Genomic DNA, 17703 nt, shown 5'->3' on the forward strand with positions numbered 1-17703 from the left:
AATAATAATGTTATTAGAGAGAAAATAATACTAATAATTCAAACAATAGGAACAGATTACAATCATATTTCTAATAAAACTAGCGGACCCGACAGACGTTGTCCTGTCTACACGTCCTTAAATTGAAAATTTGTCAAAAACAAAATCAACAACTACTAATAAATTAAAAATTAATTAAATAAACATGTCCAGCGGACAAAATTGTGATTCTAAACCATTCTTAGATCCCCTTGAACACACACAAAAAATTTCATCATAATCGGTCCAGTCGTTTAGGAGAAGTTCAGTGACATACACACGTACAGAAGAATTATATATATAAAGATAAATAAATAAATAATACAATGTACGTTTCAAGAATTAACGAATTACTTGGCAACACTAAAAATTCACAGTGCTGCCAACATTACCAAACGAAATAATGGTACCGGTTCACTACATCGATGCGGCCATTAGTAAGACTTAGTATGTCGTCGGGTGCATAATATTTTGTTTAGTTTGTTTTCTGCGTCGGTCGTGATCGGTTGTCGCTCCACTAGTAGACAGACAGTGTCAGACAGTAGTTCATTCTCAGTTCTCTGTCTTTTCATTCGTGTCATATTTTCAAGCGAAAATTTTTAGTTTTACTAGATTGTAGAAAATACATTTGTATTACCGTTTATTAAGTTAATCAATTATTTAAGTGTAAAGTATTATTGGTGTTAGTTAACTCTAAGTTATAATGGCTGATTTTCTGGAATCTGAAGCTGAGGAGAGCGAGGTTAGTAAAAACTTGAGCTTGTGGTATTTTGGAATTAAGATTACGAAGGCGTAGTTTCTGACAATGTTTGGTGGTTTGTTGTAGATTGATTCTGAAGACGAGCAGCCAGCGAAGAAGCCAAAGCGCAAGGCTGCCGTGCAAAGTGATGACGAGGATGAGGATGAAGAAGGTATTGTTGACATCATGTACTTTCTCTTGTATCGTATCTCGGAGTAATTTTATCATTTAGTAAACATTACTGCGTAACTCCGCACTGTTATGTTGATAAAAACAGTTTATAGCATTCGACTGTAGATAATTCTAATTGATGATGCACAGAGGATGGTGGCCTAAATTTGCAGACTCAGATCTGGCACACTTCTTATAGCTCCATTACTGAATTGTATATTACAGTTATTTGAATCTTCTAGAACTTTGTGTATAAACAATTTTATCAGGTGTATGTTTGTATGTATAATTCTTTGTTTACATTTATCAAAATAGTATTAATTTATAGAAATTACTTATAAGCTAATCACTGCATGGTGTTTTTTTGATCTCAAGATCTTCATGAAATGCTAATTTATCACCACAATGTACAGCTTTAACTCACTCAGCTTAAAAATCAGATAAGAAAACATATAATCTGTTCTTATATGATTTTTGAAAAGTGATAAAATAAAAGTGGTAATGAACATTAAAACTTGTTTTTAGATGATGAGGAGCGTCTCCGGGAAGAACTTAAAGATTTGATAGATGATGCTCCTATAGAGGAGTCAGGGAGTGATGGAGAGGATTCAGACGCTAGTGCAGGACCAAAGAAAAGAAAGAAAAGTGATGATGAACTGGACGATAGATTGGAGGATGAGGATTATGACCTCATTGAGGAGAATCTTGGAGTTAAAGTTGCAAGGGTAAGTACAGCACTTTCTTTACTCTATAGTATATATTGCAAATTGTTTATTTATTTACACTTCCATCTTTAGATAAAATGTGTATTATTAATTACAGAGATTTTATTTCCTTTTATAAGACCACAACATACAAACAAAACCTTAAATGATTTTATATTTATAAAGTCAAAACATTAAATTATGATCATGAATTATAACTGTTTACCTATTTCATGGTTTCTTACATTTATTAATCAAGATTGTAGCATTTGTAGCAATACAAGTTACTACTACATGTCATATCAAATACACAAGAAATTATGTTTATGTTATTAGCAACATGTTTATGGTCTGTTGATGACTTATGTTACTGATGCTAATAAGCATATCCTTGATGGGAATCCAGACAAATAAATTTTAAATATCATCAGGCAGGCAGTGTAATGTAATAACATGATAAAATTCTATAATAACAACATTAAATTCAAAGCATTTATTTTAACAATGTCACATAAACAAGCACTTTACACATCAGACCAGATTTTTTCATCAGTGGCCAATTTGTTTCTTGTTCCATTATTATTAACAAATATTTGTCCAACAGAATAAATTCAAGCGATTGCGTCGCTTGGACGAGGATGATGACAGTGACAACGAAGGGAATGATGATCCAGAACTTGAAAGGGAAGTCATCGCTGAGAAACTCTTTGTTGGAGGATCAGATGAGGTGAGTGCTATTTTTAATTCATGTCATTTTTTGTGGCAATTTTTCTTTCATGGTATTATTACAAAAATACCATACAAGCACCATGTGCGGTATTTTTGTTACATATGTGCTTATGTGGTGAAAGGCATGTGGTATTTTTTCATGTAATATTTTTTTTATTTTTCTCATAGTAGTTTATTAGAATAATAATAAGCTAGTCTGATTGTACTTCATTAGAATGGAACAATTAGTTAAATGACAGATTTTTTGTGGTATTTATTTTTGATGGTATTTTCATGGTATTATTACAGCATTACTTATTAGTCTAATTGCAGTGTATTAGAATATTATTGTAGTTTATGTAGAATTAATAATTTTGTTAATGAGTCAATTAGTAATAACATATTCGATTTTTTTATGATAGTTGCATTTGTTTTGTTTTTACCTATTAAGACTTTGTCATAGATGTTTTGTTTTACAAATGTTTTATTTGTAGGAGGATGAAAATCGTTCAGAATCAGCCGCACCGCGTGGTGAAGCAGACTATGACGATGAGAATGAGGACCTGGAGTCGGACGCGGATGACTTTATTGTCGATGATGACGGTAGACCCATAGCTGAACGCAAGAAGAAGAGGAAACCTATCTTCACTGATGCGTAAGTATAAGACATGTTACATAGAAGCTAAATAAATAACAAATCGGTAATCCATGTCAGATTTACGCCATAAAAGGCTGAGAATTCCAAGGATAACACCAATACACAGAATTTTTTGAGAATTGTGTTTTTAAAAAGAATTATAATTATATTCTTGTCAGAAAATACCTGTTCATTTATTTTAGTTCTAATAAATCTTTATATCAACATCAACTACATACTATTCTAACAATATTAGCTAAACCAAATCAATAATTATAATTTCTTTATATTTATGTGACAGGTCATTACAAGAAGGTCAGGACATATTTGGTGTGGACTTTGACTACGATGAGTTTGAGAAGTACGGGGAAGAAGATTACGAAGATGAAGAGGATGAGGACCTGGATGAATACCTGGAGGATGAGGAGGAAGAAGGTAAGTGGAACACTAGCATTTTGTTGTAATTTGAACTTTTCTGGAGCACAGAATTGATAAAGTAACTTATTTTTACCTTAATCTTAAATTAGTGTAATTTTTGTTTATGTTATAAATGCTTGTTTATCTCTAGGGTAAAATCCCTGTTGTGTTACAAGTTTAATAGATATAGAATCTAAAAATAAAATAATTATTGGGTTTAACATGTAATAAACACTTAATTTGTAATGTAGGCGAGAAGCGCAGAACAAAGAAGGGCAAACCTAAGCGGCCAAGCAAGAAGTCCATATTCGAGATCTACGAGCCGAGCGAGTTGAAGAGGAGCCACTTCACAGATTTGGACAACGAGGTATGTACAGCAATTATTGTTTCCTTCTACAGTTTGTTTGTTGGGAGAAATGTCCCAGTCTCCATACTGATAGAAGGTTGTAGTTATTATGTGATATTAACTTTTTTCTCCGAATAGCCTTATCAATTTTTTTTTTATGGGACTAATTATTAATTACTAACTTCAGCGTGTATAGTAAAACTTAAAAGTTTATTTTATTAAAATATTTTAAAACCCATGATTATTCAGAATGAATTACCACAGGAATTACTTATTAATACTTTTCATATTCCAATAGATTCGTAAAACGGACGTGCCTGAGCGAATGCAAACTCGCGAGGTGCCGATCACACCCGTCGAGGAAGGCAGCACGGAGCTGGAAGATGAGGCAGAGTGGATATACAAGCAAGCGTTCCTGAAGCCGCCTGTCTCCAAACCTGATGCACAGGAGGCTAGAGAGAGGACTCGCAGGGGCAACAGCACAATAACCAAGATCCGCCAAGCGCTGGACTTCATGAGGAACCAGACATTGGAGGTGCCGTTCATAGCGTTCTACCGCAAGGAGTATGTTCAGCCAGAACTCAGTATCAATGACCTGTGGAAGGTGTACAAGTATGATGCCAAGGTATGTGTTTGTTTTATAGTAATATTTTGCTAATTAGAGGTAGGTTTTGATCATAATTTCCCTAATTCTCTACTAACAACAAATAGATTGATGTGGTATCATGCGAACTAATTGATAAAAGCTCAAATAGTTACAAGTCACATTGGGACTCTTATTTATTTACATAGTTATTTCTCACGATAGTTTTTAACTGAAATATTTCGTTCTGTAACATATTCTATCACACAACATCATAATATCATACTTCTAACTTTTTCTCTTTTATTTTATCAGTGGTGTCAGCTGAAGCAGCGTAAGGAGAATCTCCTGAAGTTGTTCGAGAACATGCGAGAGTACCAGCTGGACAAGGTGATGGAGAACCCTGACGCACCCATCCCAGACAACATGCGACTCATCAAGGATGAGGATATTGAGAGGTAAATATCCAATACAACTTGTAACATGATTCAATTTGAAATACTAAGTAAAATTTGTCTAAAGCACCAAGATTACAAACAATAAGACAAATTCTTAGTTTAAGAATTATAAATATAGCCAGGCCATATTAGGCCAGTTATTAGTCAATTAAAAGAGGTGGCAGGCGTACCTGCAATTTAGAAGATAGAAATGGTGGTTCAGACCAAATATACTGTTTTTATTATACTCTTATTAATTGCTTTGTATTAGCATAGGTTTTAGTAAGTTTCCGAACTTATTCTATTCACACATGTCAGTAAAATATACAATACTAAGTACAATATGTTCGTGTTTCCTTGTAGACTGAAGAACGTGCAGACGCCGGAGGAGTTGCGCGACGTGCACACGCACTTCCTGCTGTACTACTCCACCGACCTGCCCGACATGCAGAAGGTGCAGCGCACTAAAGAGAAGAAGAGGAATTTGGAGGAGAAGAAGTGAGTTTGTTACTTTCCTTAACTCTTTTTGTATTTTTTTTTATACTGTTTTCATTTCTATAATGGTGTAGATTACAGATAAGTTCGTCTATTGTAACTCTCATTGATTATTTAGATTATTGACACAGGATTGGACAGAAATATGGGTATTTCAAATATAATATTGGGAGTTACTTGAGAGTTATGAGTTTATGTTTAGAATCGATAATAATTTTCTATTATTTTTACTAGTTTTCCGATAATGTCCATTCAGCAGTTTTCGAATTATCTCAGAGATCGCAGAGACTGACAGTTGCACATTAACTTTGTTTAAAATTAAATATGTAAGAATTTTTATTAATATAAACTTGTTCCCTAGGCGTCTTGCTCGCGAGGAAGCCGACAGGAACGGCGAGGATCCTGAAGAAGCAGCCGCTGCAGTGGAAGCTGCTGAGCCTAACGAGGAAGAGGTCACTGAGGTCAAGTATGCAGTGCGCTCCGGACCTTATGAACTGTGTAGGAAAGCAGGCATCGGTGAGTTATCTTATACTTACTTTATTATGACTTTACTAAGGATAGGTGATTGGGTTCTACTAGACTGGTAAACTCAATTACTATATACTATAAAATTGACAAATCAACTAGTAGCCTGAATGACTGGCTAATGCCTAGATATTTGATTCACTGTCTAATTCGGGCCATTCATTTAAGGGAAAAAGAATTGTCATTAGAACAGAGTTGGTGCTAGAATGGTAGAGTTAGGTATTTTTATTTTTTTAACGTATTTAACAGCATACTAATCTGTTGTACATTCGCAGAGCCCCTGGTGAAGAAGTTTGGTCTATCGCCGGAGCAGTTTGCAGAGAACGTGCGCGACAACTACCAGAGACACGAGGTCGAACAACAACCCGTGCCGCCGCTAGAGGCCGCTGCCGAATATGTAAGTGTTTAATTGATGTTTAGCTAACCTAAAACTTTTGACTAGCCTTTTTAACCCTTGGAAGATCCATGTAACCAAGTAACATTTTGTATTTGAAATTTTCGTCATCAAGATCATGTTTGGATCAATATAAATGTATTGTATTATAAATTGAAAGTTATAAAGTTGTATGGTAATGGTGGATGTGTTTGCAGACGGGGTCGATAGGTTCGGCGGCGGAGGTGGTCCGTCGCGCGGTGTACATGTGCGGGGTGCAGTTGGCCCGCGAGCCGTTGCTGCGCGCCACGCTGCGGGACGCGCTGCGGGACCGCGCCACGCTCACCGTCAGGCCCACGCCCAGGGGACTCAAGGAGATCGACGAGAACCACGCCTGCTTCGGGTTTGTTATATATTCTGTCTAATAACTAATGGCTGCAATCAAACTCCATATTATTTGTATCAATTTATCTTATAAGTTTTGTTTTTAAACACGCTAAATATGTCATTGGTAATTTTTTTTTATGAAATGTCTTATCAGAAATATAAAATCATGATTTATATTCGCCTAAAAAGTAGGTTTTACGTAAACCTGGGAAGAAATATATAAAACCCATTTTTCGCCAGTTACGTTACCAGTCCATGTACATTATGTAATTAAGAAAGGCCTTTTGCTATACATCAGCTGAAATAGTGCTGTCGTCAAATTCCATTTTACGATTTTAAACCGATAGTATAAGCGCTGGCAACGTTTTTGAGAGAGCATTTCAAGAAGGTTTTTAGATATATTACTCTCAGTCTCCCAGACATCATACGGGCTATCTGGCACCTGGTAGTCGTTGCGTTCATCAGTGCGCATCGCATTTGTACAGGTAAAATTTCAATTTTTCAAACCATTTCAAGAAGTTATTTTTTATTATTATTATTTTTATTGAACTTATAGTAACATGAATTTCTTATTGCCAGGCATTTTTCATGTTGTTTAAGGTCTGCCAGGCGCCAATTTTGAATTCAAAAAAAAATATTTTTCAAATCATTTTAGTATGGCTGAAATTTTAGTATGATGTTATTTAAGTAAGAAAAGACCCAAAATTAATTTGCCAAGCAGTTATTCGGTTGCTAACCTTCAGCCAGACCGATCTAAAACTGAAAAATGATGTAGTATCATTTCGCTTGGTCTAGAAATATTTGTCGAACGAATTACAGAGAAAGGGATTAAACAACCGGCCAAGTGCGAGTCGGACTCGCCCATGAAGGGTTCCGTAGCAGCAAGTAGACGACTAAAGAAAAAGTTATAAAATAACTTGGTTTTACATAGTGTTTTTATGAACGACAAAGTTATATTTGTGGTTTTGGAAAATGTTTTATTTCTTAAAAACTAATAATGGTATCTCGTTCAAACCAATTTTAGTTGAAACATTTTATTGAAATGTATAGCATATATTTTTTTTAATTTCCTCACTCTCTTATTTTAAAAGTTAGAGGGGGGTACACTCATTTTTCCACTTTGGAAGCGTCTAACTTTCAAACGATTGATTTTGACGAAAAATGGCTTTAGGAACCTTAATGTATTTTTTAAAGACCTATCCATAGACACCCATCACGGATATGTTAGCTGAAAATATTTTTTTTTAAATCGGTTCCATGTATGGAGTGGCCCCCTTAAATTTTTAAATTTATTAATTTTTATTCAAAATTCGAATAGCGGTTACCGAAACACATCAACCTACAAAGTTTCAACTTTGTAGGCCCAACAGTTTGGGAAATAAATGGCTGTGACATACGGACGGACGGACAGACAGACGGACAGACAGACAGACGGACAGACAGACATGACGAATCTATAAGGGTTCCGTTTTTTGCCATTTGGCTACGAAACCCTAAAAACTATCAAATTAATTCGTAAATTAATACGGTATCAAAATACTAATTTATTTTTGTACAAAATTAAGATATCTCAAGTATAAAAATAAACATAAAATTGAATGGTTACATGAAAATTAAGGTTAATTATTATGTTATCGGCTTACTCACGTAAACTAGTCGAGTTCCTCGTCAAACAGTTACGTGAGTAAGCCGATAAAATAATAATTAATTTAGTATAATGCTCACGAAAGACTCTACAATAAAATTATATTTAACTTACATTTACTTTAACTTAAATTACAAAACGGAGAAATCTTGATAATCATCTTCATCACTGCTGTCGCTTTCATTGTCATCATCGTCTTTTGCATTATTATCATTTTCTAATAAATTGTTATCTGCAACTGGTAAACATTATATTTTTTTGGCAAAGAAAGAAAAATTGATTAATACTTTCTACTCGACTAGTTTCAAGCCATGCTAGAAGCTCATCTTCAACTTTAGTCGAGTTCCTCGTCAAACAGTTACGTGAGTAAGCCGATAACATAATAATTAACCTTAATTTTCATGTAACCATTCAATTTTATGTTTATTTTTATACTTGAGATATCTTAATTTTGTACAAAAATAAATCAGTATTTTGATACCGTATTAATTTACGAATTAATTTGATAGTTTTTAGGGTTTCGTAGCCAAATGGCAAAAAACGGAACCCTTATAGATTCGTCATGTCTGTCTGTCCGTCCGTCCGTATGTCACAGCCATTTATTTCCCAAACTGTTGGGCCTACAAAGTTGAAACTTTGTAGGTTGATGTGTTTCGGTAACCGCTATTCGAATTTTGAATAAAAATTAATAAATTTAAAAATTTAAGGGGGCCACTCCATACATGGAACCGATTTAAAAAAATATTTTCAGCTAACATATCCGTGATGGGTGTCTATGGATAGGTCTTTAAAAAATACATTAAGGTTCCTAAAGCCATTTTTCGTCAAAATCAATCGTTTGAAAGTTAGACGCTTCCAAAGTGGAAAAATGAGTGTACCCCCCCTCTAACTTTTAAAATAAGAGAGTGAGGAAATTAAAAAAATATATGCTATACATTTCAATAAAATGTTTCAACTAAAATTGGTTTGAACGAGATACCATTATTAGTTTTTAAGAAATAAAACATTTTCCAAAACCACAAATATAACTTTGTCGTTCATAAAAACACTATGTAAAACCAAGTTATTTTATAACTTTTTCTTTAGTCGTCTACTTGCTGCTACGGAACCCTTCATGGGCGAGTCCGACTCGCACTTGGCCGGTTGTTTAATCCCTTTCTCTGTAATTCGTTCGACAAATATTTCTAGACCAAGCGAAATGATACTACATCATTTTTCAGTTTTAGATCGGTCTGGCTGAAGGTTAGCAACCGAATAACTGCTTGGCAAATTAATTTTGGGTCTTTTCTTACTTAAATAACATCATACTAAAATTTCAGCCATACTAAAATGATTTGAAAAATATTTTTTTTTGAATTCAAAATTGGCGCCTGGCAGACCTTAAACAACATGAAAAATGCCTGGCAATAAGAAATTCATGTTACTATAAGTTCAATAAAAATAATAATAATAAAAAATAACTTCTTGAAATGGTTTGAAAAATTGAAATTTTACCTGTACAAATGCGATGCGCACTGATGAACGCAACGACTACCAGGTGCCAGATAGCCCGTATGATGTCTGGGAGACTGAGAGGCATAATATATCTAAAAACTGGCCTTCTTGAAATGCTTGTTTTTTCGACGTTGCTAGCTCTCGTACCAGTAGTTTCTACGTATTTACCTATTAATTTTACTTTTTTCACAATACATTGTAATAAAATATTTGTCTTCTATGTATCCAGCTTGAAATACCTAAAGAAGAAGCCAGTGCGCGACCTCACAGGCGACCAGTTCTTGAAGCTGACCATGGCTGCGGAAGACAAACTGCTTGAGCTGAATATCAGCGAGCAGATTGAAGGAAACACTTCTGCCAGCTACCTCGAGGAACTCAAACAATTGTACCAGAAGGTAAGTTGAATCAAAGTAATGCTTACTGACAATTTTCAGCTTAGTATGTATTTAAATAATGAAGACATTTTGTAGTTACTCTAATTTCATTCATATTAGAGGTCTTTTAAAGATACCTTTGTAGATACATTTTATTAGCTTCTACCAGCCATTTCTCTTATCTTATTAGCATAAAAATGGTACTATTGCCTATGTGTTATTCCAAATGACATCTACCTCTATATCCCAAATCAATTCAGGTCAATTCACTATTTTTTCCCTTAAACTTTAGAACTTTCGAATATTAGTAGGATAATATTTTTCTAATTACAAAATATGTTTCCCTTCGCTAGGACGAATTCGCAGCGACAGTAGAGGCATGGAACGAGTTGCGTGCTGAAGCGGTGACCATCGCGCTCACCAAGATCGTGATGCCGGAGCTACGCAGGGAACTACAGGCCGTTCTGCTGCAGGAGTCCAAGGAATATGTACTTAAGTAAGTTTGTTATAAGGTTACTATTCGCTTGACAAAACCTGCATTATTCAAGAATAAGAACTTTATAGATGATGAAAGGAAATTTAGAAAGCATTCAATTAGAGTCATACAATAAAATGTTAACGTTAAATGTGTAGTCGCTAAGTCGGCTTTAATGACACTCACGGGAAGATTAGAATAGGCTTTTACTAATGTTCTATGTGTGTTTGTCTACAGATGTTGTCGCCGTCGGCTGTACGACTGGCTGAAGGTGGCGCCGTACGAGTCGCGAGTCTCCGATGACGATGATGAGGAGTGGTCCGATTCTAATGGTAAGTGTTGTTTGTTTTGATAGGTATTGCGTTAGTTTATTATTTACTTGGTATTTATAGCTGCATTTTTAATGCAAACGTTACATAATTTTAAACTAATTACTTCAGTACTTGTAGGATTTATAAGTATCTAGTTTGCTTTATAGGATGTGTAACAGAATAGTTTTCGTAATATAGTATCAAGCTTATCTCGTATTTAAAGTTGCATTTATCCTAATCAGCTTACAATCAGTTTCAATTATTTATATAATTGTATGTAGATTTAAGGAGATTAAACATTGACATGAGCTCCAAATAGTATGTACATATTAAAATTTTGTCTCAGCAAATCAATACATCGGTAAGTTACTGAGACTGACTGTAAGTTGGCGTTACATCAAGTTTTATTACTAGTTATCACTTACAACTCACTGAATATAATATGTAATCTAACATACTCACTTTTCTCCTTAGGTCTCCGCGTGCTATCCATAGCGTACGTGCCGGACCGTCAGCACAGCGCGTTCGCGTGCGTGGTGGGCGCGGGCGGGGAGCTGGCCGACCACCTGCGCCTGCCGCATCTACTCTGTCGACGGAACGCCTGGGACGCGCGCGAGAGGCAGAACAAGGAGGCCGACATGAACGCACTGCGACGGTATGTACTAATTACTTAGAATTCACACATGTGTGCACCAAAATACAACTCAATTCAAAACTGTCCATTTTTGGAATAAAAACATATTTTATCACAATCCTCTACCTTTTATTGTAGATTCCTTTTTACATTTGTGACTTTATCACATAACTATAAAACTGAATATCTATTACATCATGTTAAATAAATCAATTAAGTTTTATCTTTAGAAAACTTTATTACAAAATCAATTCCCAAGTACATGGTTAATTTATTAATATCACAATTTAAATGTTCTACAGGTTTATCCTACGTAAGAAACCGCACGTGATTGTAATCGGCGGTGAATCACGGGAAGCTCTGAACGTGAAGGCAGACGTGTCGGAGTGTGTACAACAACTTGTTGAGGACGAGCAGTTCCCCAGGATACCCATAGAGATTGCTGACAACCACATCAGCAAGATCTACAGCAACAGTATCAGGGGACGGGTAAGTTCACTACATTTATTAACAAAATAATGGGTAGACTGTGTGAGGAATGAATGAAGAATGAAGGCAGTTTGTGGTGAGAAAGTAGATTAAGAATTAAATATACAATTGTTTTCACTAACCTTCTTTGTTTTACCAACAGAACGACTTCAGAGAGTACCCCGACATCCTCCGCCAAGCTATATGCCAAGCACGCCTACTACAGGACCCGTTAATGGAGATATCACAACTGTGCGGACCAGACGAGGAAATATTATGTCTCCGGTACCACTCACTGCAGGACCAAATTGCCAAGGAAGACTTACTCGAAGGCATCGAACTAGAATTCGTGAACAGAGTCAACGAAGTCGGTGTCGATGTGAACGAAGCAGTGCTTACAGGCCGGGGGACCGAGCTCCTACAGTTTGTATGCGGCCTCGGACCTAGGAAAGCTCAAGCACTAATAAAACTCTTCAAACAAACCAACCAGAAACTAGAAAACAGAACACAACTCGTCACAGTTTGCCACATGGGTCCGAAAGTCTTTATCAACTGCTCAGGGTTCATTAAAATCGACACGAGCAGTCTCGGCGATAGTACAGAAGCCTACATCGAAGTCCTCGACGGTTCTCGAGTACATCCAGAGACGTATGAATGGGCTCGCAAGATGGCGGTCGATGCGCTCGAGTACGAAGACGAGGACGCCAACCCAGCTGGCGCGCTAGAAGAAATTCTAGAAGCTCCCGAAAGACTGAAAGACTTAGATTTGGACGCCTTCGCCGAAGAATTGGAACGGCAAGGCTTCGGCAATAAGAGTATAACATTGTACGATATCAGAGAAGAATTGAACTCTAGGTATAAGGACCTTAGGGTCGCTTATCGTTCGCTCACACCTGAAGAGTTGTTCGATGTCCTAACGAAGGAAACGCCGGAAACTTTCTATGTTGGAAAGATGGTGTTGGCGTCAGTGGTTGGCATCACGCACAGGAAGCCACAGAGGGAGATGTTGGACCAAGCTAACCCCGTGAGGAATGACGAGACAGGACTGTGGGAGTGTCCCTTCTGCCACAAAAATGATTTCCCCGAATTATCAGAGGTGAGTGAAATTATTTCTATATTCTTTTTCGAACAAACAATTGACTAGTTAATTTGAGAAAACTTTATAAGCAGTAATTATATTAATTTTTGCTAATATCTTTCCTTTATTTTACAACTAATAATTTATTTTCCCAGGTATGGAACCACTTCGACGCTGGCGCATGTCCAGGGCAGGCGACGGGTGTTCGGATCCGGCTAGACAACGGTCTATCAGGCTACATTCACATCAAGAATCTATCCGACCGGCACGTGTCCGATCCGACGGAACGTGTCCGAATCGGACAGACTGTACATTGTAGGATATTGAAAATAGATGTAGAGAGATTCTCAGTAGACTGTTCATCGAAATCATCGGACTTATTGGATAAAAATAATGAATGGAGGTGAGTTTGCAAACCTTTTGTGTACAAAGTTAATGCTTTATCTCATTGCGTTTTATTTTTTAGTGATTTTTTTATTGCTAGTAGTTTGAATACTAACTTAAACTATGTAGTTTTTTATTTATATATTCACAAAGGCTTGTTATATTAGTCTTTTGTTCAAAGTTACCAATCCACCTTTTTTGTTTGTAGACCTCCAAAAGATCCGTACTACGATCAAGAAAGCGAAGACAAGGACCTTCGTAAGGAGAAAGAGGCGAAACAGACAAAAGAACGCATGCAGTATGTGAAGCGAGTCATAGTGCACCCCGCCTTCCACAATATATCGTTCGCCGAGGCCGAGAAACTTATGGAGAAGATGGGACAGGGCGAGGTCATCGTTAGGCCCAGCAGTAAGGTATGTACTACTCCATAGTCTTCTACAGTTTTTGCACTTAGTAGATGGCGCTAGTGACGTAATAAGCCATGTTAGTCTTACTACTGTAGTATCTAATCTACACTATTTTGTTGTATATGCTAATGTTATATCTATTGTTCCAGGGTTCTGATCACCTCACTGTCACATGGAAAGTGGCAGACGGCATTTACCAACACATTGATGTGCGAGAAGAAGGAAAGGAAAATGCGTTCTCATTAGGTATGTATCGCCAAGTGGCTGTTGGAGAGCTTTGTGATAAATAAGTTCCTCGGAATGTTTTATTAATTACTACTTCTTGTCCTGCAGGTCGAAGTTTATGGATTCAAGGTTCCGAATTTGAAGATTTGGATGAAATTATAGCGCGACACGTGACCCCGATGGCGGGCCACGCGCGCGATCTCATCGGATACAAATACTACAAGCCCCTCGGCGGCATGAGAGACAAGGCCGAGGAAATCCTTAAAGAAGAGAAGGCGCGCAACCCGAACAAAATCCACTACGTGATCTCAGCGGCCAAGAACTACCCCGGCCGGTTCCTGCTGTCGTACCTGCCCCGCGCGCGCTGCACGCACGAGTACGTGTCCGTGACGCCCGACGGGTACAAGTACCGCCAGCGGACCTTCGACTCGCTGCCCGGCCTGCTGCGCTGGTTCAAGGAGCACTTCCGGGACCCGCCCCCCGCCGCCACGCCCGCCCCCCGCACGCCCGCCACCACGCGCACCCCCCACGCCGGCTCCGCGTATCACACGCCCGCCAACCACACGCCGGCCTTCCATACCCCAGCGCATACGCCGGGCCCCGCCTACATCAATACGCCGTATACGCCGTCCGCGCAGACGCCTTATATGACACCGTTCGCGACCACTCCTCGTCAACCCGACTTCCTCCCGCCGCCGGCTCGCGTCAGACCGCCGCCCTCGGCCTACACGGACCCCGCGGACTGGCAGAAGGCTGCCGAGGACTGGATGCGACGCAACAACCGAGAGGCATCATCCACTCCGCGCGCCTCCGCCACGCCTCGCGCGTCGCGCACGCCGCGTGACGTGCGGGACGTGCGCGACGTGCGCGACGCGCGGTCGCTGGGCACGCCGCGCACGCCGCGCACGCCGGGCGGCGCCGGCATGTCGGGGCGCTCGTCGCGGGCCATGTCGCTGCGCTCCACGCCGCACACCAACACGTCGCCGCGCTCCATGTCGCTGGGCGACGCCACGCCGCTCTACGACGAGAACTAGCGCCGCCCGCGACGACTGCCCGAGCGACCGCTGGCTCGAGGATGTATACAGTATATTGCTGACGTTGTTTCCCTCGTTACGTTTCCACACCTGTATAAACTCCCTCGTATGTTTTGTTCCGAACTAGGCCTCGTTCACTAGGTAGGTGGTAGTAAATGGTTCGGTCCGGTGGAGGCTCGCTGCCTCCCGGGCCGAGCTGGTAGATAGCTAGAATCCGTTTATGATGTATATTGAGAGGTTTGACTGTGTACACCTGTTATCGTGCCGACCTTCGTCGTAGTAATACGCTATGGCTCTATGGCGTCTTGACAAACATTGTAAATTAATTATATTTTGTAATGTACGCGTATAGGGTCAGCTATTTGAAAATTATGCCAACATTATTTACGAATAAATCAGTAAAGCAACACGTACCCAGCAGAGGTATTGTAGAGTATACCAAGGTGTTGGTATTATTCATGACAATGAAGATATTTTTACTGTTAAGACTGCTTTCATAATGTAATGAAAATGCATATCTAGTAACTATGCGATGAATGAACTAGAACTTTATTTTGTAAAATATTGTAACATCATTTACATCACACAGGGGCCGCCTGCTTAGACGCACCGTTTGTTTGTCACAGAGTTTTATTTATTTACTCATTGATTTATTAAATCTATTAGCTGTAATTCTTTCTTATGAAACAAACAAATGTTTTCTTTTCATTAATAATTCATTGTCCATCGTGTGAAAACTGAATGTCACAGCTGGCTAAGCCGGCTCGTGTATATTTATACAGATAGTCCGTCTAAGTGGAAAAGGCCCTAACTGTGCGAACTTTTGTTACCTAATTATAATTTGTCGCTTGTTCGAAAGCAAATTATTTAATTATTGTCAGTACTATCGATTGAAATGTGGTTAGTGAGCAATGGATTCCTTCATGGTTTATTCACAACACTACTCTTGGAAAATAATACAAATTATGACAATTATAACTGACGCCTTTTTATTTAATCCTCCTACGAGATGTGTACTATAAAAATAACAACAGATAACTGGCCTTTTGATAAGATTAAATGATGAGAAAGAAAAAAAACTTGAATCTAAATCTATGAAGCAAATCCACCATGGAAGTGGGTCATCGTCTTGTATTGTCAAGGTAAATTCTATTTTTCCTCAATGGATAAAATAAAGTAAAGAATTCTACGCAAGAAGTCGAAATAAATACAGTCTTATAATGTCTATCATCTTTTGTATTTTAATTCACATTTAAGTATATCGTACCCCCTGGTATTCTGTCGCAAGGGCAAGCATAATGTCTTGAACGACTTCTAAAAAACATAAAAGATTTTTTTAGAAATACCTTTGCTATGGTGGGCATTTATTTACTTCAACGTGTCTTGACTCTTGGATTTTTATACACCAACTAGCATCTGCCAAAATAAAATGTATCCTTTTTTTCGGGACAAGCTCGCCACAACTTCCTAAAACCGCTGCAACTCCTGTAAGCTAAGATCTACAGTACATACAAGCACGAAAACACTGGCACACTAAAGTCTGAGAATAAAAAGTGTCCTATCACAAACTTAGCTCATACCCATATAACATCATCATCATCAGTCATAACTGTCTGTACACAAAATTTCATCAAAATCCGTTCAGTAGTTTCACACAAAACATTGTTTTAAACGGGTATCAAACCTGTAACACGTTGCGCAACAGCCGAAAGTGGTTGCTTATGAATAATAAATCTGTAAGAACGATTTTAACAGAGAAATAATAGCATAATATCGTGTTATGCATACAAGCCAGTAGGAATGTAAAACTGGTCTGAAATCGCAGGATGTGTTGAGTTGAGAGGTAATCTTCTGTAAGTGATGAACACGTGAGCCGCCAACAGTCAAGAATCGTCAAGATCATTCACAGATCTGTCTGTCTGTATGTTCTTTATAGAAATAAAAACCACTCGACAGATTTCAACGAAACTTGGTACAATTGTTCTTCATACTTCTGGGCAGGTTATAGTATACTTTGCATTACGCTATAATCAATAGGAGCAGAGCAGTGAAGGGAAATGTTGGGAAAACAGGAGAACTTACTCCATTTTTTAAGCTTCCGTCGCGTGTGCAGCCTTAATGGTTAAAGCTACACAGAAAACATGTATGCTGAAAATGTTCTCCTTAAAATTGTTTAAAAAATATTCCGCGACAGCAAATGTCTATCTCTTATGGTTGACTCACAATAACACGTATAACTCCCGATAGCTTAGCACTTTGGAGCATTCTGATTATATTTGTCTACTCTTACTTTTATAATTATTTTATAATTATAAACGTAAGAGTAAAACACTCTCATTCATTCATTCATTCATATTATAAGAAATCTGTAGAAGGGTCAATTCTGTACATTGAAAATATTGAAAGAATTAATAGCAGCTGTTACTGGATCGATACCAAACCCAAATACCTATTTATGTGATTAATTTTTTTGTCTGTCTGTCTGTCTGTACGTTCAGGCATCACGTGAAACTAACAGTTTGATTTCTATGAAACTTGGTATAGTTATACCTTATTATCCTGGGCATAAAATACTAAACTTTTTATCATGGAAAAATACGTAGAAAAAAAATCTTTATTTTTAAGTTTTATTCT

At 37.8% G+C, this 17703-nt stretch overlaps 1 protein-coding gene across 1 annotated transcript; it reads left to right on the forward strand.

The window, feature by feature from the left end:
* The first annotated feature begins 497 nt into the window (after positions 1 to 497).
* Positions 498 to 16047, forward strand: LOC126911992 (transcription elongation factor SPT6). The gene is made up of 23 exons (XM_050701987.1): positions 498 to 760; positions 845 to 929; positions 1454 to 1653; positions 2237 to 2359; positions 2835 to 2995; positions 3279 to 3412; positions 3646 to 3761; positions 4039 to 4365; positions 4639 to 4781; positions 5124 to 5258; positions 5617 to 5771; positions 6056 to 6177; positions 6372 to 6556; positions 9909 to 10074; positions 10407 to 10549; positions 10766 to 10860; positions 11314 to 11494; positions 11776 to 11962; positions 12105 to 13037; positions 13175 to 13422; positions 13612 to 13816; positions 13960 to 14056; positions 14144 to 16047. Exons 1-23 carry the CDS (start codon positions 722 to 724, stop codon positions 15067 to 15069), a joined length of 5106 nt encoding a protein of 1701 aa, XP_050557944.1. The 5' UTR covers positions 498 to 721; the 3' UTR covers positions 15070 to 16047.
* The last annotated feature ends 1656 nt before the right edge of the window (positions 16048 to 17703 follow it).

Source organism: Spodoptera frugiperda, chromosome 2 (assembly GCF_023101765.2).
Source record: "Spodoptera frugiperda isolate SF20-4 chromosome 2, AGI-APGP_CSIRO_Sfru_2.0, whole genome shotgun sequence".
NCBI lineage: Eukaryota > Metazoa > Arthropoda > Insecta > Lepidoptera > Noctuidae > Spodoptera > Spodoptera frugiperda.